General features: G+C 44.6%; 1 protein-coding gene across 2 annotated transcripts in view; it reads right to left on the bottom strand.

The window, feature by feature from the left end:
- The window catches only part of oxsr1b (oxidative stress responsive kinase 1b), a 34,341-nt gene that overhangs the window by 9,057 nt on the left and 1,386 nt on the right, over window positions 1–23,898 (bottom strand). For both annotated transcript variants that reach the window (XM_079292083.1, XM_079292084.1), the window contains exons 2-6: window positions 18,024–18,136; window positions 13,526–13,634; window positions 5,485–5,626; window positions 394–449; window positions 79–188 (exon numbers count right to left, since the gene is read on the bottom strand). In XM_079292083.1, the coding sequence (XP_079148209.1) occupies window positions 79–188; window positions 394–449; window positions 5,485–5,626; window positions 13,526–13,634; window positions 18,024–18,136 (530 nt within the window). The remainder of the gene's footprint in view (window positions 1–78; window positions 189–393; window positions 450–5,484; window positions 5,627–13,525; window positions 13,635–18,023; window positions 18,137–23,898) is intronic.

The following is a 23,898-nucleotide window of genomic DNA, read 5'->3' as shown; positions in this document are numbered from 1 at the left end:
ATGTCCGTTTCTCGCCCGCTAAGACAAAATTGGATCTGATTGGGAGTTTTCTGTTGCTCCGGTCTAAAGATGACGAACCTGCTCCATGACCTCCGGGGCCATCCAGCACGGCGTTCCCACAAACGTCTTGCGCACTTTATTTCGAGTCATGTCACCTCCTGTGGCTAGAAAGGCACTGACGCCAAAGTCTGAAGGGAGGGGAGAGAGAGGAAATAAAATGAGACGAACACACACACAAAGGACCCACAGCAGTGAGGTATTGTCAAGGGGTTAATTGCCCTCCACTGAGTAAGCCTCCTGTGCTTTAACACACTGGATCTAATGGGGGTGAATGAGGTTTCTTCACACCTCTGGGTCACTAGACAGGCGCCGAGGTGCCTCATGGTTAAATACCTGCAATTTGCACTGAACCGTCGTCCCCGAGGAGAATGTTTCCAGCCTTCAGATCTCTGTGAAAGACAAGACAAGAACATTTACAATAGAAAAGCAGAGCGATAAACATCTTGATCTAACGAACAGGCTTTAAAACATGCACTCCGCCAATCAGGGTTTCTATTTCTTACACTTTATTGGCAACACACACACACACAGTTCATTTGTTCATCCCTGTTCAGCCTCCCCTGGTGGTGATTAGAGGAGTCCGTCCGTCCGTCACCAGCCAGACAGCCAGTTGTCATAGCAACATACTTTCAGAGATAAAGTCGAAGGGTCAAGTGAAAGGCAGAGAAATTAAAAAAAAGTAAGGATGGCAACAGTGTCACAGCCGGCTCCTTCTGCTGTCCACGCGGAGTGAACGTACATATTAAAAAGAGAATAGCCAGAGTGGTACAACCCCAGAACACCGTCGGCCATCACACCACCTTCAACAACTGCTGACAGATGTGCATAAATCACCCCGAGACAGATGTTAAATCTGTACTGACAAGACAGACAAATGATTCAAAAAGAGATGCGGTCTACATTGCTACCAGATGGGGGCGCTGGTGTAAGAATTGGAAAGATAAAGATTATTGTGCCACTAAGACAAGAATGCTGCTGAAGCAAGCTTTTTTTGTTTTTTAAATGCATGCTGGAACTTCCCCTATGAAATAAATGACCTGGGCTCCTGAACCACTCAAGACACACACTGTGCTCAAGAGTTTGCAGGTCGTAGTTCAGATCTTTGTTGCTGAATACTTGAGAGTAGACTAGAGGCCTCTTTTGCTCCAGTGAAATACAACAGCTCTTGTAGCGACAGGGAGTGGCAAACAGTGAGCCACGGAGGCAGGAATGCAGCATATGTGACATATTAGGACCATTGGCTGAAACGAAAACACTGATATCCCCGCTGCGGGGATGATGAAACTACCCAGAAGCAGATTGGGATACTACAGGGTTTTAGTTGACTGTATCAATGCCTTGAGAGGTGTTTTAGTAATCGGCTGAGGCAGAAAGAGCTGTCTGGGTTCTGATGTGCCCGTCTGTCTGAACAAGCTCTATTATGTAACTGTCACACCGGGGTGGACGAAAGAAACGGACATGACGGCCTTTGCTAGTGGCCTTTGAAAGTAGTAAAATGTCTACTGGGGGTGCAGACGTCTGTGCTCCGCGGCCCTCTGTCTTTGTCCCTTTGCTGCCCCGACATAACAGCGGGGTCATATCAGGTCACAGTATCTTCCAGTTTCTTGCTCTCCCCACTTCTGCTTAAATTAACAAGCTCACGCTCCACTTTGGGTGTTGGTTCTTACGAGGGTGATTTACGTCGGGTAATTTGAGAAGTTGGCTTTTTAAGGATTTAGAGGTGCAGAGTTCACCACCTGAGTTGGAAGACAAATTTGAGAGTATCCCAAAATACCTTTTCCTGGTTTACACAACCCTCCGTCCCCTCTCAGTGGGTCCAGTCATGTCTTGTGATTTAGCCTGGGCTAATAATGGGCTGTATTTTAATGAGCTATTCTGGGTTCAGTCCAAGCCAATTGACCACGTCACAAGATCTGCCAACTCATCATCTCACTTTCTACATTTGTCCAAAGACTAGCTGCAGGATACTGCAGGATACATGTCAGAAAGTAGATTTTTTTGACAGTGAAAGTCAAATACCTACCAAGATTAAGGGTTGTTATTTAAGGTTGTGGCCATAAATCCAACAGCTGTAAAGATATTTCACACAAAACCACAAACGGGGACCTCCTGGAAGAACCAGATGAAAGTCATCAGAAGACAGATGTTGAAGTTGTTAAATTAATGACTTAGTGAGTGACTTTTTGAGCTCAAAGAGTTTTATGTGAATCAAGAGCTTCAAGCCATTAAACAGAACTATTTTACCCCCATTGTGTCGTCAAGAGTTATTTCCTGTATGTCTCTACGACATAATCAGCTTGTTGAAATTCACAAGTTAAAACTAACCTAAGAAACAACAAGTCACTCTGTGAATGATGCCGCTTTGTGTGTCGTCTCTCAGGAAAGGAGTGATCAAGGCGATCTGATTGGGTCTTTAAAGAACCATGAAGGCTTCGGCTCTCTGCAGCAGACTGCAACGCTCTGAGAAAATAGGCTGCAGAGCGCAGACAGTCATTAACATTCACAGGAGAGGAAGAGGAGGAGGTGGTGGTGACACAATGCACCATGCAAGTTCAAAGAAATACTGTCGCGGAGAGGAAAAAAGTGAAGCCTAACTCGGGAGGGGGGGGGGGGTGGTTAAGCCTGAATAACTGACATTTTATGCTTATGTCTGCTCGTTAAATGACATTAAAGCTCATCAAAAATGAATCCAGACACTAAAATAAGGTATTATGGCATCAAAGAATATGGAAAAATGAACGTGTGGTCTCCTTATATTCATGACCTGCTGAAATGACAGCTGGGCAGTAGCCAGGTGGGAACAGCTACGGCATGAAACTGTCAGGAAGATTGATCTTTCTCATCTGGCAGCTCCCGCACCTTGCAGCTCCGGCAGATCACCTCCTGTGACATCACATCCTGGTGCCGGGCTCCCAGTGCCCCTAACAGGGCCGTAAAATTTTTTTTTAATAAATAAATAAATAAAACAAGACGCTCTGTCCCCGTGAGACGAAATACCTCCCCTCTTAACCGTGCCCCCTTTGACCACAAAAATCATGTTGCCTTTGCTCCTGCTATTTTAATTGCTTTTTTTTCCAAAACTGCTGAATTTCATTCTCATCTATTTTTCCAAATCAATTTTTTATTTTGTCAATTTTCCGTTTTAATCCATAGCAAGAGACGATGCCAGACGCTCCCGGAGGCGCCATAACCACAGCCATTACTAAACTACACGCCGAGCAATTTGCCAGCAGAGCCCTCCCCCATGTACCCTCAGAAGACTTGTGAGGTTTCAGAGACGAGTGCGGTGAAGAGCTCCCCACAAAGCAGGCAGATTTTCTAAGATGTTATGGTGTCTACCTGCTGCTCGAGTTAGAGGACCAGTGTCACCTTTGAATCAGCGACTCTCCGAGCTGCTGTGAATGTGGAGGTGGAGCAGTTCGCCGTCTTGTGGTAAATGTCTGGTCGAGGCTACAGCCCGGCCCGCGAGACTCTAATTGCTTTTTCTGCTGCCTTGGACTGGATGGACCATATCATGTGACACTCTCTCTCTTTCTCCCTCCCCCTTGACTCTCTCCATCACCCCTGGGGCTCTGACTCATATGATCCGGCTTACACAGGAGGACCACGCACGGCCGCTCAACTGACCGCAGCTTCTCCACTCTCAGCACGTCACTGATTTTCAGTGCTGTGGCGTACCTCAGGGGACAGAAGTGATAAATGAATAATCTATTAATGATGCTCTTATGTCTCCTACGACGCACAGAGTTGAAGGAAGGTTTTTACCCGGGAAAAACATTTCCGCCTCTCTGGCAATGACCGATAACCCCGTCACATTATGCTGGAAGTAGATACTTAAATGCTGCAGCAGAGGCATACCGCGCTGGATTTTCCTTTTAATCAACAGAGTAATTTAAACAGAGTAATTCCACACATCTCTACCCATCGATTGTAAAGGATGCAGCCGTTTTCTCATTAAGATGTTAATGAGCTGCCTCCTCATCTACACATCCCTCATGGTCAAAGTCCTCAATCACGCCTCTCTGTCGGTACGCTCGTCTGAAAGCTGCCGAGCACTTAACCAAGCCGAAAAGCAATGCATTATTTACACATGTAGTCTGTCCCGGCTATGTGTGTGTGTGTGCCAGCGGGGAGAGGAAAACGAGACTCTGAAAAAGTGAGTAATGAATATTAAATACAGCCGGCGTGTCGACTGGGTTCATTGTAACAGCTCGAGTGCGGGGGACTTAGCCAGGTCTTGAACTGGCTTAGAAGAGAGATTTCATTTCCTGTGGCACGCAAATCTGCCAGTCACACATTCCATATTCATACTGTACCTCTTATATCAGCATGGAAGTCATGCTCTACTTACAGAGCTCTTGCAGCAACTTAAAGTTGTCGTTTCATTAAAAACACTGAAGGTTTTGTAGCATTATTACAGCTTTAATATGAAAAGTAAAGATAGAAAGTGAGTTGGAGTTTTTTCATTCATAACCGTACGTTCGTGGAAAGTCATACACGCATCAATACTGCTTCTTCTTCTTCTTCTGGAACACTTGTCGCAGTCCCGTTGGCTCCCGTTGGCTCTGTACTGCCTCACGTCAGTACAGAGCCCAGTAACAACCCTGACCTTTAGCAGCAAGAGTGGCTGTCTTTGAATACCACTTCCATGGTACAGTCATCAGAACACCAATCATTTCCATGAACCTACCTTTGCAATAAACCACGCTCTAAAGGCCATGAATTTATTTGCATACGTTGCCAGATATTTTACTTACTTTTTTCGACTAAGACAGAGGGAATATGTGACAAGATCACAGAAACATGGAAAGAGTGTGAAAGCAATAGATACTGCATGATGATATAGGGCAGAAAATGATACAATTAGTCACCGTAATATATAAAAACAGTTATGTCAAGAAGAGCATTCATGAACCCATGAGAGTCGGCATTAGGAGAGTGTAAACGCAACGATGTCTCCACATGTCGTAATTAAGATGAAATATTACTATAAAATCCTGAATCTGAAAAACATTTAATTATGGTAGTTCCACATTAATACGCTGCCACTAAATGCATCTCATGAACAGCAATCTGTTCTTAGTGGGAGCCTCTGTGCTCAACATATAAAGCATTAATTAGCATTAAGTGACTGGGATCATTTTTTTATATGTGTACGGCATCGTAAGGCCCAATTAAAACATTGCTTTCACACAAACACAAATGAACACAGACTCTACTATAATAACATCATGTCCTATGTAGTCGAGGTGGAGGACATAATATTAGTACGACACCTTTTAGGGGAGCAACAGAGAAGAGACAGTTTCAGCTTCATACACCCTCAAGGTGAGGTCCGATAAAGCCTTTGGAGCTTAGTGGTAATAGAAAGTCTCGGGTCATTTTTATTACAGTACCAGCGTGCCGGGCCATGAGTCCCGTTACCTGTGGATCTGTCCGTTCTTGTGGAGATACTCGAGGCCTTCCAGCACATCTTTCAACACCGTGGCGATGCTGGGCTCATCCAGGACGCCCGTCTTGTGTTCCCCTCGTGAGATGATATGCTTGATCACGTCCAGCACAGAGCCTGGATATAAAAAAATAAATAAAAAAAAAACACAGCACAGCGGTTGATGAATTACAAAAAGGCATGCTTCTCAGAGAGAACTGTCTTCAGAAATGACTGGGTAAATAAGTTGTTAGCGGTTCTAACTGATGATCAATGAGAAAGTCACCTCGGCTTAGCCGCCATCATCTGTTAAGCCTCACTTACTTATGAAAACACATACTTCCTGATGGATTGGCAGACATTCAGTCGAGATGATTTGTGTATAATATTATATTGTTTGGATAAATTAGATTGCGGATACACAGAGACCTTTACACTAAGTTCCAGTAAGGTGGATTTTATTGAAGGAAAAATGGCAAAACAATAAATGGCGGAGAGAGAGAGAAATCAGAACAACCGTCACCGTGCATTCTTTAAAGGGTAACTCCACAGTTAAAAAGTACAAGTCAGTATCTACAAATACACAATACATGAATGACTATCTCAGTGACCAAACAGAAACTTGGATTTATTGGACTTTTTTGGACTTGGTCCATTGACTTTGAATTAAATTGTCCATGTCGGCTGACGGGAATTTAGTTGGAGGTTTTCCATCCAAATGAGTTTAATTTGGATGTTGAGCGCACGGCTGGTAATGAAAACAAACGCGCCCAGTTAAAATAAGCACGGCTGCCGTCGCAGTCGTGTCGTTACTCTGCCTTTAGAGCGGCTCTAGGATTTGACTCTCGGTGACAACGTCGCTACAGTCCGGCTGTAATTGAATTCTCTCTCAGGGCGCATGCGCCTTTAATGCCTTTCGGAGTTGGAGCCAGATCGCTGCATGCAAGAAAAAAAAAAAAAAAAGTGTTGATTGTTAACACTCGAGGTCACAAGTTCAACTGTTGCTTTGTCTTTCGGTTGCCCGGGCTGAACGGAGGACCAGTGTGGCTCTGCTCCCTGACCTGGCAGGTCACCATGTCGCCCACAGAGCGCCTCAGGATGAAAAGTCAGACTGCAGTCAGTTCTTTTCACAGAAGAAAGAACATCTCTTTGAAAAGAGGTTGCGGGCATTTGCATTCGGTAGGACAGAAAACTGGGTGACACTGGTTGAATGGGGACAAAGCAGAGAAGCAGAAACAATAGCACTTGTCTGACAAGCTGTATTGTGCTGCAGTGATACAAAAAAAACAAAAAACACAAAACGACCAAATGATAGACACGGCCTTTTTCAAGGTTCCTGAAAGACTGTCCACGGTACAGTCCCAGGTCTACAGCGATTGTGTTTTGGCAACAGTGCCCGGCTGGGAGCGCGGAGATATCTATTTGTTCGATCACTTCAGGATGTTCGCGCCTGCAGCACTCAGGCGAGCTCTGCGTTGCTCCAGAGGAGCCGGCGATGACGGCCCACCTGAGAGGAGACAGCGATACTGCAGAGAGTCTTGGCAGAGAGAGAGTAGAGGGAGGGAGGGGAGAGAGAGACGGTGGGTTCAACGGGTTCTTCGTGCAGTGACGGTGCACGGCAGCAAAATGTGATTCGGCAGCGCGGGAAAAGCAGCCTTGATGTGTGTGTGTGTGTGTGTGTGTGCGATAGCGTATAAATGAGTGAGTGCAAGGAGAGTGCAGGTTCGCGGCTCTGATGTGACAGCTCTTTGAAGCTTATTGACAAAAGGCAGCCTTGTATGACGTTTTTGTTTGTTTGTTTTTTTTCTCCCCTGTTGTCCACACACGCTTCCCCTCCTCTCCCAATGCTTCTGATGCTCATCTCCTTGTCTGAAATGGCGGGAGGGGGGAGAGGAAGTGACAGGTGATAATGGAGAAAATCTGGGTAAGTGAATAGAGTCACATCCAAACGGGAGGGGAGATGTAGTCCTATTAGTCCTACGTAGTTGATTTTTGGAAAGAAGTGAGAGCTCTTAACTGTAGAACATCTTTACCATGCACTACAGATGGAATTTCAGGAACAGACAACATTGCTGAGTTATGGCGACAGCATTATAGCACCTTATTGAACTGCATCAAAAGTGATTTGTATAGCGTGGACAGTGCTGAGAGTCATGAGTCAATGGCAATTACATCATATGAGGTGCACCAAGCTATCAATAAACTGTCTGAAGGCAAATGGGCCTGTAATTCTCTAGGCTACATACTTTACCAGCTTTGTTTTTGATGACTGGCACTAAGAGAGCAGACAGCATTGAGTCTGGTAACAAGCCGCGTCAAACAGCCTTAAGTGGTTTAGACCATATTACTGCTGAACACCTTAAATATGCACTGACTTGTGTATATGTGCCTTAAAGGAAATTGTAAACAAATACAGAGGTCAAAACTCATCAGTTCTCATGTGTTTTATTGATGCCTCCAAAGCTTTTGATCGTGTTAATCATAGTAAATTATTTTTTAAACTGAGCCAAAGAGGTGTCCCCACATACACAGTGAGAATTCTGGCTAACTGGTATGCGCACCAGAGTATGAGAGTAAAATGGGGTAAAAGTGTGTCAGCCCCATTTGGGGTTAGCAATGGTGTCAGACAAGTTCTGTTTAATCTGTATATTGATGATCTGTCCAAGCAACTGAAAGCCTGTAATACTGGGTGCATGATTGGAAATACTCTGGTTAATCACATCATGTCTGCAGATGATCTGGTGATCTTTAGTCCCTCTAGCGCTGGTCTTCAGCAGCTCCTCACTATATGTACTGTGTACGGTGTGGAACATGACATCAAATACAACGCCAGTAAGAGTGCTATCCTGACCTGTAGAACTAAAGAGGACAAATGTCTAAACTTCCCTGACTTCAAATTGTCTGACAATAATCTTGGTGTCTGTAGTGAAGTCAAATATCTTGGTCATTTTTTAACAGAACACATGTCTGATGATAACGACATTTCCAGGCAATGTGGTATGATGTCTGCACAAGCAAACAGTCTCTCACGCAAGTTTGGTCTGTGTACAGATGGAGTGAAGATGTCTCTGTTCAGAGCATATTGTACTCCACTCTACACTGCACACTTGTGGTCAAACTACAAAAAAAAAAGAGTCTACAGAGACTTCAAGTCGCGTACAATGACGCCATGAGAATACTTTTAAAGAGACCGAGATGGAGTAGTGCCAGTGAAATGTTTGTGGCTGCACGAGTCAATACTTTCCAAACTGTTTTAAGAAATCTCATGTACAAATTCATCTGTCGACTGAATGACTGTAAATGGGATCATACTTGTTTTAACCAACATAAGGTTTAGCACCACACGCTACCAGTCCCAGCTGTGGCGACATTGGTACAGCTGTCTTTGTAAGGCATTGCTAGGCCTATGTGCTTTTATTGTTTGTGTCTGTCTTTTTATGTATCTGTCTGTATGGACCCCGAGTCTGAAATAAAGTCTATCTATCTTTTTGATGCTTTTAATGGTTTTATGTGAAGCACTTTGAATTACCTTGTTGTTGAAATGTGCTATACAAATAAACTTGCCTTGCCTATCTATCTATCTATCAGCCAACTAATTAAGGTTCGATTGGCAAGTAACGAAGAAGCTCATCCTTGCTCACTCATCCGGACATGAGACGTTAACGCCTCGCTCCGAAACTCCTTTAAACGAATAGTTAGACACATTTATTTGCTTTCTTGCACAGAGTTAGATGGGACGATCGATAACGATGTCTGTGCGGAGAGTGGTATCGATCTTCTCATCCAACTCCGGGCAAGAAAGCAAATATCCCCAAAATGTAGGGCTGGGCGATAAATCGATTTAATCGATTAATTCGAATGTGTGCTTTAAGGCGATGTGTTTTATTGAAAATCGAGAAAATCGCCCCCACCCCTTTTTCCCGTAGTAGAGTGCGCGCGCATTGTTTACAAACTAAAACAATGGCGGCCAGCAGCTTCACTGCTTTCCACACGGTGGAAAGCCATCACGGATGCAGTCGCGATGTATATCGCAAAAGATATGGTGCCCATATACACCGTGGAAAAGCCGGGGTTTATTCACCGTCTCAAAGCTTTGGACCCCAGGTACGTGCTACCAAGCCGTAAACATTTTTCTGACGTTGCCTTGCCTCGGCTGTACAATAGTACACGCCAAAGGATCTCTGCGGAGCTGGAGGGGATGTCATTCTACTCCGCAACAACTGACCTGTGGTCCAGCAGGTTGACCCAGACACCGATCCACTTGACTGGTGGAAGCGTCACCAACTTAACTTTCCAAGGCTAAGTACTTTAGCAAAGAAATACCTCTCTGTGCCAGCTACAAGTGCCCCCTCTGAGAGGCTTTTCAGTGTGTGGGGGGGCATTGTTACATGCCACCGTGCATGCCTGAAGCCAGAGGTAGTAGACAGGCTTGTCTTCCTGGCAAAAAATATTTAGAAAAAACATGCACTACTGTTTAATACTGTTGGTTATGTTGTGAATGCACTTGATTTTGTTTACATGCACTTATTTACTGTGCAAAATATGTTATGTTGATGTTAGATCAGATGTTGCACTTTTGAAAATGTGAATGTTAAAGGGTCACATACATTTTATTTCATGCTGTGTTTGTATCAGTGTATTCAGTTAGAAAAGCTTACTGTAAAAAGTTACATTTGCACAGTTGTTTACAATGGAAGGCTACTATTTAATGCCATTTAATGTTATGTTTAATTTAATTTTATATTTAAATGATTCAGGCAAACAAAAGAGTGACCAAATACTTTTTGTATACTACAGGCACCTTTCTACAATGTTCAGGTTTTGTTTGCACTTTATTTTTATCAACCTACTTGGGAAAATCATCACAAAATAAAAGAAAAAATTGTTTTCAACAGCTTCTGTCATCTGCAAAAAATTTTTGGGGAAAAAAATCGATTTAAATCGTGAATCGGATTTTTTGTAAAAAAAATCGGAGATTTTTTTTTTAGGCCATATCGCCCAGCCCTACCAAAATGTCAAACTTTTCCTTTAGGAGAATAAGAAAAGGTTGACAAAGATAAAGCCAAACAATTAGTGAATAGTTCCTGTTCCTCCTTGAAGCCGAGCTGGCACTGTGGGGAGAACATTTCTAAGTGCAAACACACAGCATGATGCAGGCTTTGGGGGGGAATCACTAAATGACAGCCTTGTCAGCCTCTTTCAAATTCCTTTTGATTGAACTCTTCATGCCTCGTTAGGTGGTTTCAACATGCTGACACTGACTGACAGGTTAACAGTCCAAAAAGGTTCATTTTGCATGGGAAAGACTTCGACGTCCAAGACAAATGACACCGGTTGGCCTGGTTTGAAACGGTGCCTGTCGAAAGGCCCCGGAGGAAGAGTTTAAAGAAATCACAGGTGATAACTCAAGTCTTCACAGTGCACTGGAGCGCATGCAAAGGCTCGGGGGAAATACCAAATCCGCATTTCGCTTACATGCTAGATTAGTCAAATCGCTCTCCTTCTCAGGATTATAAAAACAAAAATGGTAAAGGTGTAAAAACCATGAATTTAACTCTACTTCATCCAGCAACGTTGCCTTTGTAGTCTTTTTGTTCTCCTGGTCAGAGCAGCGGGTTCAAGACTGAGGATGAGAGAGTAAAAGGGGGCAGGGGGGAGGAGGGGGGAGTGGACGAAGGAGATGAGAGCCGGTGCCAATTGTGCTAAAGGCAAACGGGGAATGCCAAGCAAAGTTGGAGGGGGAGACGGATGGCGGAGCAAGGTGTAGAAGAAAGGATTGAGTGAAAGATTCCTCCATAAAAACATTTAACAAGTTAGATAAGTTCCGATGGGATAATAAGCCCAAAAAAGAAAAGGTCATTTAGCATGTTAGAATTTCATTCTCTTAACTCTACGGACCTGGAGTCACCAGTACAGCTCTTTCTCAGCATGCTGGGAAAAAGCTGAGGGCCACATCATGATCGACTGGCCTCCAAAGTATTTTCAATATGCTAAATTGAAAGAGTCAATAACAATCTGCCTTCAGCCGGATTCCAGTCCGAGGGGCGTTGGACTGCGCTCGGCAGCAGCGGAGTCGGTCGATGACGGCTGCTCGTTAATCTCTTGGGAACACATTCCACCGCTCGCTTTGGCATGACTCACATTCTGTCCCGGTGGGTTTCAGTGGATGTCTCGCTGTCAGTGACGGCTCTACAGAAACAGTTGCTCACATCACATCCAGAACAGGAAATTCCTGAAGAGCCCTGCGCCTACCGTCTACCGCCACTGAAGTCAGCTCCACAGGTTCGGCCTTGAACGAACGTGTTGGAGACGATGGAAGTCTTGACTGAAGATTAGGCTTTTTAGGGCTCTGCCTCTGCTACAACATAAAGTCTGAAATAGTACACGGGATATACATGCCTAAGAGGCATTGCAATCTAGTTATACAGACTGAGAGGAGACTCGTTGATTGGACAGTTCATCAGGACCCACGTGGGGAAATCAAAATCCAGTGATGAGAGGAGGTTTATGCTCTTTATGTGTATATTTATGCTCTACGAAGAGCTCATGAGAAAATAACTTGTCATCGTAGTATTAGACTACAAATAAACAGCATGTTATGAATAATGACGGACAAGTAGAGACATGACAAAACCTAATTGAGCAGTAATGATTCGAGGCGTGTTACTGTGGGATCGCTGTCACACACTTGGACATGAACCGACAAAGTACACAGAGTCAGATACAAGCACAGCGGTTTAAATAATGACCTGGTAACCAGGGGAAATACCACGCTGACGTTCACACGTGTTGATTTGCATGAATAAGTTATAAACGTGGCCTTACACAGATCAATTATGAGATTGCTTCCTGAATAGATTTCCCAGCAGATCGATCTCCTGGTAGCTTAGCTTGAAATTATGCAAAAATCACGTATCTGCCATCATGAAATCGAGTTGGTTCGCTTGCTTTCAAACCACAAAAGCGGACCGAGACAGACCGTTTCAAGCGTACCCTTCCCCACCTGGCAACTGCTAAAGGCCCTGTGGTACAAGTATCATGCTGGTATCTGCCAGTGCAGCATGAGTGACATAACTTGTATAAGTGCCAATAGAAGCAGCAGTGGCATACCGATCAACGGCAGAGAAATGGTAAGGCAAGAGTTGCATACCATCAGGATATGTTGTGTTGCGGCCGAGTTAGAAATGCAGAATGTTTCGCGATTATGCTGTCAAAGTTTAAGCTCTCAATGCATCTGAAGCAAATGTGGAAATATTGCTCAACCAATGTGTTCTAGTAATGTGAAGTCTAACAACGTTCTTCTCTCTATTCTCCCAGCAATGAGTACTGCACTGTGGGAATGTACTCTGCTTCTTCATATAGCACTTCACACACAAACACTGCTGGTATAAAAACATGTCGGGGCTTCGTCAGATCAACCGTCGAGCTGTTAACTGTCTTTTAAACAGCAGAAGACACAAGAGCCCGAGTTTGCAGACAGCGGTTGGCCTTCCTCTGGGCTGGTACGCTCCGCCCGACCTCATTTAAGGTCAGTCTCCACGGCAGACGTCGCCAAGGCCATCGTTTAATTACGCCGCACAATAAAATTCAACATCAAGGGCCTCTGTTTAACTAGGATAAGGGGAACCAGAGAGGCCATCTTAAGTGGTGTCAGCACCTGCTGTGAGGCTGGCCCTTCTGCTCAAGTGTGGCTTGGCGGGCACAGTGTATTTTTCTACACTGTGGCCTCCTCTTCACGCTCCTCTCGCTAGTTAATTGCAGCGCTGCCACAAGAGTGCCACGATACCGGCCTGCGGGCTGTTATTAGCTCTGCCCTGTCATTAGCTCCTGCAACCGTTAACTCAGTAACAGTTGCAGGAGCTCGGAAAAGCCCGGAAAGAGCCGCAGCGCACACGGCACACAATGAAGATCAGCGCCGTCACATTCCCTACAATCACACGCTATCATCACTGGCAGTAAGTAGCCCCGCTCTTCCTGCTGAACCCTGTCTCAAGACGATCAAAGCGGAACAAAGCCTCGGAAGACATACGCACTTACCGCCACTGAGCAGCTTCATGACCAGCCACAGCTCGTCCTTCACCACGAACGAGGTGTAGTACGACACGATGTTGGGGTGGTGGCACTGGCTCATGGCTTGAATCTCTTTCTGTAAGAGGGAAAAAAACAAGAATATGAGACACTTACAAACCCTTCAGATGATCTAATGACAGACTTGTTATTTGCCACTGACCCAATAGAAGTGCTGTCATCTGACACTTTATCACATCATCATTTGGTGGAAATGGATTCAAGTTTTACATCAGAGCCGGTGCCTTTTTATTAATGTCCTTTATTATTAGTTCTAAACCTGAAGCAGCAAGCAAAACAACAAAATTTTTACAGCGAAATGACCCATGAAACGCACAACAAACTTTACTTTTATGTTTTCATCCAAGACAGATGGTGCCAAGTAACTATTCTCATTTGACTCGCACAAGAATTTTTTTTGTGCTTTTTTGTTAAAAAGGGCAATCAATCAATAGATGCTTGTGGGTCATCATCATCAGCATTAAAGCTCAGCTTAGACAGTGTGCAGCAGAACGCCTCTGCAGGGAGTCATACACACACTAGTGGAGGGGAAACGGTGGACAACAACAGCAACAACAGGTGAGCCAACGCGCCACTCTGCTCCCAAACTTCAGCGTTTTTTTTGATTATGAAGCAGTCGAATAACTTCCAGTCTGCCGGGCCAGACGGCGAGCTCTGCGGGTCGTCTTCCCTTATCGCTCGTTCTCTGGAGACTACAGGCTGAGAGAGAACAATAATGATATAGCCTGTTGGATGCTAACTTGGAGACAAACAATGGGATAACAGGGAGGGTATCGTGCTCTGGCAGTTGGCACGTTTTCACATCTTTTTTGCCAGCAGAATGCGAGAGGCTCTTTGTCTTAGATCACTGAACACCGATCCTGCGTCAAAGACCGCTCAAAGCCAGTCATATTACTTCCATCTGTGTGAGCTTTAAGTTTGAGGGAATTTTGTTTGTAGAAAATGTTTGTAGACATTTTAGATCTCTTCATGATCTGCAAGATCTTGATGTCACCGTCTATGTAGAGGTACCTCATGCACATGTACTGTAACGTGTCCCCTGCATGAGTAATAGCATTCACTTTCTATTGGCCACTGCATGGCATGTGGAGCACATGGCTAAAATACTTAGTCTGAACATCAGTTGTGTTGTATGGTGATCATTATCATGAGATGAAGCTCATCCAACCAGTCAAGGAAACCGTCAGCTACAACAAGGACACGCTCCACCGCCGCTCTCTATTTCTTACAGCCTATTGTCTCGTTAGTGAAGACTTCTAGAAATCTAGGGTATCTACATCTAGCTATAGTCTCTTTCCTACCTCAAGACACTAGAACAGTTCCGGGAGAATGCCGGTGCGCCCGTGTCGTGGACGAATGGGTTACGTCCGCCTGATGGGAGACCCTCCTATCGTGGCGCGAGCGAACCAATCAGCCGGAAACGTTCCTGAATGCAGTGCCATGTGTGAAGAGCGAGAATAGCTTGAGGCGCCTTAAAAAGGTTATCCCAGTGATGTACTAGGAAATATGTGTTAAACAGCCTTAAGTCTGTTATTGCCAAATATAATAACAAGGGCCAATTACAGGATTCAAGAGCCAAAAGTGATTCCTTTGAACCATAAAATATGGAATTATCATCAATTATAACTATGAACAGAAACAGGGAATCACGTTGTGTCTGGTTGTGGGTTGTTGCAATGACCTCACCCTAAAACACAAGGCATTCAGAGAGGTTTTAATCAAATGTGGTTGGACTGAGCGCTCAGTCATCCTCGGCATCACATTCGGTCCGCTTAGAACACCTCATAACTACATCCAAGGAATTCAAAGCATGCAGGCGTCTGAGCTGTCATCACTGCTTTATCTGCTGGCAGACAGTACGATACGATACTGGAGGATGATGTAATGATGAATGAATGAATGTTTCAAGTCTTTTGAGGGCGAGACTCAAGTCTTATAGAGTCAGTCACCTTTCACCGACATCTCTCCAGCATGTCACGTCAAATTCCTGTTTGTGCAAAAATAAAGAAGTAAAAAGTAAAACAGGACGTTCATTGTGACATGAGTGATGTCACTGTTGTTTATTTAGTAACTAGAACTGAAACGTAACTGTTCTATCTTGTTGTGGGTTTATAAATTAAACATTGACACCCGGCAGAAATCTAAGATCTAAACCTTAAACTCCTTCAGTGGGTTTATACACATTGTCTCCAGGAAATAGACCAGGCCATAACTATTTGTTTTTCTGCCTTAGGCCCAATCTGTGCAGTATTCGGCGTGTCGGAGGGCTTTGAAACGGAGGGAAAAAATAAATAAATGACCTATTGTCACAAGCTGAATACTGTGCTGGGACACAAACTGGTGCCACAGAATCACACTGATGGCAGAAACACAGAGAAGCCACTATTAGCAATGTTACATCACTGTCAGTTACTCAGCGCCACACACACACACACACACACACACACACACACACACACACACAAGAAACTACTGAGGAATGCTACTGCCGATCTGCAATTGATGGGGAAAGCTAGGAAAGTGTGATCTTAATGCTGAGAACACAAACATGCCTCTGAATCACTTCCTTCTGCGTGATTCAGAGTTCCTTTACCGTGAACAACCATTTTTACCACTGACTCAATATCATTCTCAGGCACCAGAAGGTGTTTTAAAGAAGCAAATCATATTTATACTGTGTTGTAAATCAGCTATTATACCACATAGGATCACTCAAGATGCTTCAATGAATAATTAAAGCTAAATAATTGCAACAAGTGTGTAAATATGCAAGAGGATACTTCAAGCGAGCGCACTCAAATTGGAAACAAACCTCCTCATCTCGTCTAACTCGAGTCACTGGAAGGAGCCTATCCATCAAACTGCTACGCCAGGAATAACCACAACATGCCACTGCATATGGAGACGCAGGAGACATGACAGATCATTGCACTTCTGACGTTAAAAGTATTTCACAGGCAAGATTAAAGACCTGCTTCTTTTAAAACTCACGGCATCTGCTTTTAAAGAGATCTGGGTTAAATTTGATGCTTCCGCGACGTTTAACCAGGTACCCATTAGGCTGTGGAATTGGGGGGGGGGGGGGGGGGGGGGACCACAGGCAAGAAATCCGACCTCGCTGTATTCCATGTGACCGCCTGCTCCGAGAATCCAGGAGCAGCGTTCCCCTGATTCATCCTCCAGAAATCTTTGGGGGGGAGGGTTCTTCCTCGGTTTAGTATTGCCAGCGAGTAGTGAGAAATCTCGTGCAATGACCTTCCATGCACACGTATAAGCTTACAAGCTACATTCACAGACTTTTGGATGAGAGCTATAGGACCACGGACTGGGGGAGAAAACAAAAATCCACCAATCACACTTCTGGTCCAATCTAACAGCAGCTCACTTTTCCTCAGTGTCAGACCACAACCTGACACCTGGTGCATGTGGAGCTCTGGAGCAAAAAGGTAATGGACAGCTAACATGCAGTTTTCTATATTGTGCCCAAGAAACTCCCTGCCATCTCCAAAGCTCGCGCACCTGATCGTCTCTATGTGCAGGGGGAGCCCGATATAATCCTTCCACCTCTTGCAGCCACGTCGTAAAGCACACGTCGTACGGTAAATGATGTGCCGCGCTGCGGTACGAGATTGCATTGAGGCTATAAAGACCCCGTACGGCCTTCAGGAAGATGTCCCACGGTGGTCTAATAGTTTCCTGACAATAAGCGGACTACTTTCTTTTTTTTCCCAGAGAGCAACCAGAGTAGCGTTTGAAGGGATGGGGATGATCGGAGGAGGGCTCGGCGAAAACGAGTAATGAAAAGCAGAGGTGGAACTAATTCCATGCACACGCAGAGACCGTAGAGACAAAGCCCCAAATTAAATCTGGTGCTGTGAGGAAGTAGTAGAGTAGAAGGTGACAAAAATGTCCCACGGCCAACTGAAATCTCATTTAGTCACCCCTTATCAAAGATACCGTCAACATGTTCTTTAAATGTGTATTTCATCACTTTTTATTATTAAAAAAGGAAAGAAAAAGGGTCTTTGGGGGGAAAAGCAAATCAGGAAATTCATTTAAATTAAAGCCGGATGGAGGGGCGTGTTGGGGTCTGATTGACAGCCGGTGTTGCACCACAGGGAACGAGCGACAAAGTAAATAAACTCGCAGTGTAGCCTGCATGGCATCGGCCGACAGCGCGTTGATGGTGGTGTTGAGGAGTGAGGACCACAACGCCAGCGTCTAACTCGGACCGAAGGGACATTTGCAGGTACGTTTACATGCCACTTAACGAGCTGCAGCTGAGCAGCTAAGTCAATTAAGCATCTAGCGTGCACACTGACGTTAGCGGTGCACTCCCCCCCCCCCGAATGTTTGTTCGGTAGCTCGGACGTGAAACAGTCCGTCTCTTGTTATGAAGCAGGCTGCCATCCCGTGCATTTACGTAGCAGTGTTGAGGGTCTCTTACCAGGAGTTCGTCCATACTCGTCTGGCACTTCTCGAGGTTGATTCGTTTGATGGCCACCTTCTCCTTGCGTGGTACACAGTAGGCAGCTTGAACCACTGCGGTGGCCCCGCTCCCTAAAACAGACAGGAAAACAACACATTATCAGGTTGACGATGATTCATCGTCATCTCAGGCAAATAAAAGACTGTTAGTGCGGTTGTGGAACCCAATTTTTGGCAACATGCAGCACATTCATTTCAGGTCATATTCACATCCTTAGGCTGCCCGCACTTCCCTAACCTCTGTCTACATCCAAAAATAATGGCTACTGTAGGATAACAAACCTAACTTTTAGCATTACTTTAAAATCTTCCCGAGTTCAAGAAGGTTAAGCAGAGTTCTGCTTTGACAGTTCATCCGATTTCCTCCGTGGCACAGCTTTGATCAATTATGAATCAGCGTTCCCAAATCCTGCCTGATGAAGCGGGTCTGATTGGGGCCGGTGACTCCCCAGCAGGCTCCGGTAGGAGGTTTACGCCAGAGAGGACCAAAGCTCAGACCTTATACCTCAAATAAACTTTGATTGATTGTACTGTTGAAAAGGTTTTCCTGACCACCTTGTCTAAAAGTTTGCTCACGGAATCAGTGGGAGGTTCATGCTAGTTTACGTCACAACTTCTATTCTAATGTACTAAGCAAACAACACATCGATTATAATCTGATTAAATCCCAACTCCTACAACAGTGGGCTAATCTCTATTTTGAATAATGTGAGTAGAAGCTTGTAATATCCTCCCAGGAGAGCGCCTGTTGTTCCTGCTCTGTGTGAGGCGACTTCACTGCCCCCTCAGTGCTCTTATTTAACGTCACACACACACACGGCTGTTTCCACAAGATCTCTGGAGTATACGTGACGATGAGAGCGCATTGTCCTCTGGCAACAGGCTCCGGTGCGTGAAAGAGTGAGTGGTGAGTCTGTCCGCCTTGCAGTAAGCTTTTCCTAACCTCCTGTGCCCTCTTCTTCATCGCTATGCCCAAATATTAACAAAGTGCTCATTGTTTGGAGATTTCAGCCAGCCAGTTGTGTATGGATGTTTTAAAAAAGGAGTTTTATTACAGAAAAAAAAAAAAAAAAACAGTTCTCTGATTTTAATTAAAAAGAAAAGCTGTCCCTGAAGACCTGTCAGTTTTTATTTAAGATAATTATAACTTCAGGCACAAAACAGCATACCCTTATTTAATACAGCAGAGACTGAGATTAACCAAACTCTTGTCCTCTAAAATAACCAATAAAATTGCAATTTCCTGGTAATTTCCTGTACTTAACCCCATGAATATACTGTGTGTGAAAGCCTACAGTTCCAGCTGCAGTGGGTGCCATCTCACTGGAAACCTCTGACAATGTGTGGGCTGGCATTGCCCAACTCTCCTACATCCAAGGGGGGGTGTATAAATATATACACCCCCCCACCCGGCACCTCGACCAGCAGCAATACCAAACAAACTTCTGGAGGACGGCCAGTGATGGGCAGCTCAGCCTTGGCCGGACCACGGGGAGCCAGCTGCCCTGTACACGTCGGGAGTGTAAATTCCTCCAAGCAAACAAACAGCCAGTCGTCAGGGGTAGCTGGACAAGCTGACAAGTGTGTGTGTGTGTGCTGTGTGTGTGTGTGTGTGTGTGTGTGTGTGTGTGTGTGTGTGTGTGTGTGCGGAGGATGAAAAAAAGGGGAGATAGTTGGGTTTGCAGGAGGTCAAGGAGCACCAAGGCTCTACAAGCCAATTAGACTGAACACCAGCCAGTTGGAAACTGCAGGTAATGTAGACCTGTGATATGTTCTACTTCCTGGCTTGGCACAAGGTTATTCTGAGTAGTAGCTGTGGCTCTAATATTTGTATCCAGTTACATGATTATTAAATATTTTACAAGGCCTGGGAGGTTTTTAACCAAGATGAGTGATGATGATGCACACAGTGGGGAACGCAGACAGTCGTATCTTGTAAAATAAGCCACACAACGTCTCATCGCTGCCATTCTCACAGACCTAATCATCACCACCCTCTCCGTCCCGAATGGGAGGAAGTAGGGCTGGGCGATAAATCGATTTAATCGATTAATTCGAATGTGTGCTTTAAGGCGATGTGTTTTATTGAAAATCGAGAAAATCGCCCCCACCCCTCCCCCCCGTTCGGTTCCCGTAGTAGAGTGCGCGCGCATTGTTTACAAACTAAAACAATGGCGGCCAGCAGCTTCACTGCTGGCCGCCGCCGCCACCTCACAACAACAACCCAGCATTTTGGAGACATTCACCAACTGTACTCCGCATGCGAAGAAGAGTGCCCGGTGGAAAGCCATCACGGATGCAGTCGCGATGTATATCGCAAAAGATATGGTGCCCATATACACCGTGGAAAAGCCGGGGTTTATTCACCGTCTCAAAGCTTTGGACCCCAGGTACGTGCTACCAAGCCGTAAACATTTTTCTGACGTTGCCTTGCCTCGGCTGTACAATAGTACACGCCAAAGGATCTCTGCGGAGCTGGAGGGGATGTCATTCTACTCCGCAACAACTGACCTGTGGTCCAGCAGGTTGACCCAGACACCGATCCACTTGACTGGTGGAAGCGTCACCAACTTAACTTTCCAAGGCTAAGTACTTTAGCAAAGAAATACCTCTCTGTGCCAGCTACAAGTGCCCCCTCTGAGAGGCTTTTCAGTGTGTGGGGGGGGCATTGTTACATGCCACTGTGCATGCCTGAAGCCAGAGGTAGTAGACAGGCTTGTCTTCCTGGCAAAAAAATTTAGAAAAAACATGCACTACTGTTTAATACTGTTGGTTATGTTGTGAATGCACTTGATTTTGTTTACATGCACTTATTTACTGTGCAAAATATGTTATGTTGATGTTAGATCAGATGTTGCACTTTTGAAAATGTGAATGTTAAAGGGTCACATACATTTTATTTCATGCTGTGTTTGTATCAGTGTATTCAGTTAGAAAAGCTTACTGTAAAAAGTTACATTTGCACAGTTGTTTACAATGGAAGGCTACTATTTAATGCCATTTAATGTTATGTTTAATTTAATTTTATATTTAAATGATTCAGGCAAACAAAAGAGTGACCAAATACTTTTTGTATACTACAGGCACCTTTCTACAATGTTCAGGTTTTGTTTGCACTTTATTTTTATCAACCTACTTGGGAAAATCATCACAAAATAAAAGAAAATTGTTTTCAACAGCTTCTGTCATCTGCAAAAAATTTTGGGGGAAAAAAATCGATTTAAATCGTGAATCGGATTTTTTGTAAAAAAATCGGAGATTTTTTTTTTAGGCCATATCGCCCAGCCCTAGGAGGAAGCACACAAAAGAGCCGTTCTCACAAGAGGCGAGAGCACTGCAGCAGCGCCGGGGCTTTGAATAAGTCAACGTCTGACCTGCTGAACAGTCCGGCACAGACATAAAGGCTGCAGGTCGTGCAGTCGGTTTGTTTCTCTCCTTCGTAAATAAATGACTTAATAAATGATCCGCTTACAACCAGAACAGGAATCGGCTCTTTACAAATACAGATAAAAAAACAAAAAAATCGACTTCCACCATTCTTCCAGAGGCGAAGACGCAAGATTTGACTTGTTTTGGAAGCGGACAGCTAAATCAAATCTATATATTAAGCTACCACATTAGCTGAAATCCAATGAAGACGATCCAGCTGCAGCTGAAAATATGGTGTGTTGACGCAGCTGAGGGGCAGTTTGTTGATTTCCAGTTGTTGCCATGTTTGACTTCTTATCTTTCCATTTTAATTCTTCATAGTGTTAACATGTCAAGATAAACAGCCTAGAAACAAAACAAAAAAAACCTGCTCTTCTTATTTTATTGTTTGTGTCGGAAGCCAAATAAAACCCCAACCATGTACACTTACACTGACTCCTTTTCGTTAACAGCACTTAACATGTCCAACAATCCAACACCTCCATTCCTAAAAGACGTTTAGCTGTCAAAGCTCTAGATGTAAAGGTCTACCCCGGGTAGTGAAAACAAGTTGCAGACAGGGTGGGACAAGATGATTGACCCAACAATCATGATCTTTGAAATAAGCACCCAATGTTTTCTGTAAGCATGTTTCCTCAAAACAAGTCTCATGAGCATTATACTATAACTTGCCCATTTGTGAATGGGTCATGAGAGATTAGTTTTGCTTCACAATGAACCTGACTGCAGTGAGGGCTTGTTATTACGAGTGTAACTTCACCCCCAGGTCTGAGCCTAATCCACCCGCTGAACACAAAGAAAAGCTGGAAGATGAAACACCGGCAACATCCGTTTTTGAGCAATTTCCATGTCACCAGCAGAGTGTGCAGCACCTCAACCAGGCCAGTTTGGTGCCTGACGTCAGTCGTCTTTTAATACAGTTCCTCTGCATACCTGGCTGACATTCAACATGTTATTCAAAAAGGTACAATGACGAATGTCACACGTGAAAACAATTGCTCTTCTAGCTTCTGCATTTTTTTTTTTTTTCCTTCAATGAAGCAACAGGGAGGACACACGGCTGCCGGTGGATGCAGACATGAGAAGCAGAAAGTTCCCAGTCCACATCTGCCAACATTAATGATCTGAAGTTCAGAATGAGAAACAAGCAGTGGGGTCGTTTTCAGTGTTTTTCTGTCCAGTGAAATGAGTGGGTGTAAACCATGTAATAACAAGTCCTCTTTCCCTGGGGAAGTCACCAAAACAATAGCTCTGCTGGGTATGCAGGGCCATCCTCGGACCACCAACCTTCCAGCTGAGCCGCAGGAAACATCACACAGTTTCTCCCCAACAGCTTCTTTTAAGAGTGGTGACCCGCGGTGGCTTTAGGTCTGCAAAGCCTCTAGTATCTGTTAACAGGTCTTAAATGCTGCGTAACCAAGTAGAACTGAAACAGTCAGTCACTAGCGATGAGTCAGTGACGCCTTAAGCGGTTAAAACATCAGTACCACTGAAAGTCACGATGGAGAGGAAAAACCTAAATTACAAAGTCTATTTACATTAACTTTCTATAATAAACGGCAGCCTCCTCCCTGAATACACACTCCAAAACACCACCCACCCCTGACTGTTGTGCAACCTCGAAAATACCTGTATACCTTCCCAACGTGAAGCAATGTCTTCGGCAAATTCAAGTTACAAACTTCTCCCTACTGAGGCTTCTATCGCACGAGTTTTCCCCTACTCGCATGAGTAGTTCAATCATCTACTGTGATTTATGTCGAGATGGTAACCTGAGGAAGGGACTCTGATTTAGTGCGATCCCCCGTCTACATGATAAGAACAGCAAGAGCTCTTCAGTGAGTCCATTTATCGTAAAAGCCTATTCTCCAACATGTCCACATCGTGAACTAAAGATAAGGAGTTAGGGGGGAAAAGGTATGTTTTTAAACCAATCGCCGATCTAGTAGGACGCCTGAAAGAGACAACTGCTCGACCTTTAAAGTAGAGTTGAGAATATGAAGTAAAGGCTGTCTCAGAGGGCAGAGAGACAGAGAGAGAGAGCTGTGTAATTTGAACAGAAGCAGCCAAACAGGACGCGTTTTCTTGTATTAACTTGTGTTCACGCAGAGCCTGGGAACACAGCCTCATACAGAGGGTTCTGCTAATTTAGAAGATATACAAGGTAGACCGACCCCTTCAGATTTAGGAGTGCAACTGGTAATCACTTCTCGCTAAGCACAACGTAGTCCAACCAGTTTCAAACCTATATGCGGACCATTTGTGTCGCACACTGCGTCGGTAAAAGCCACAGAACTGGTTTCTAAACACAAGGGGGGCTTTTATCTGTGTGCATGATAAATTGCAGGTGTGTTATCTTGTAGGGTGCTCCGGGGATCCGATTTTCCAAGAAAGTGGGAATGTCG

Source organism: Melanostigma gelatinosum (assembly GCF_949748355.1).
Source record: "Melanostigma gelatinosum genome assembly, chromosome: 20".
Taxonomy (NCBI): Eukaryota; Metazoa; Chordata; class Actinopteri; order Perciformes; family Zoarcidae; genus Melanostigma; species Melanostigma gelatinosum.
Note: the sequence above shows the minus strand (reverse complement) of the source record. Positions and strands in the feature narration are given on the sequence as shown.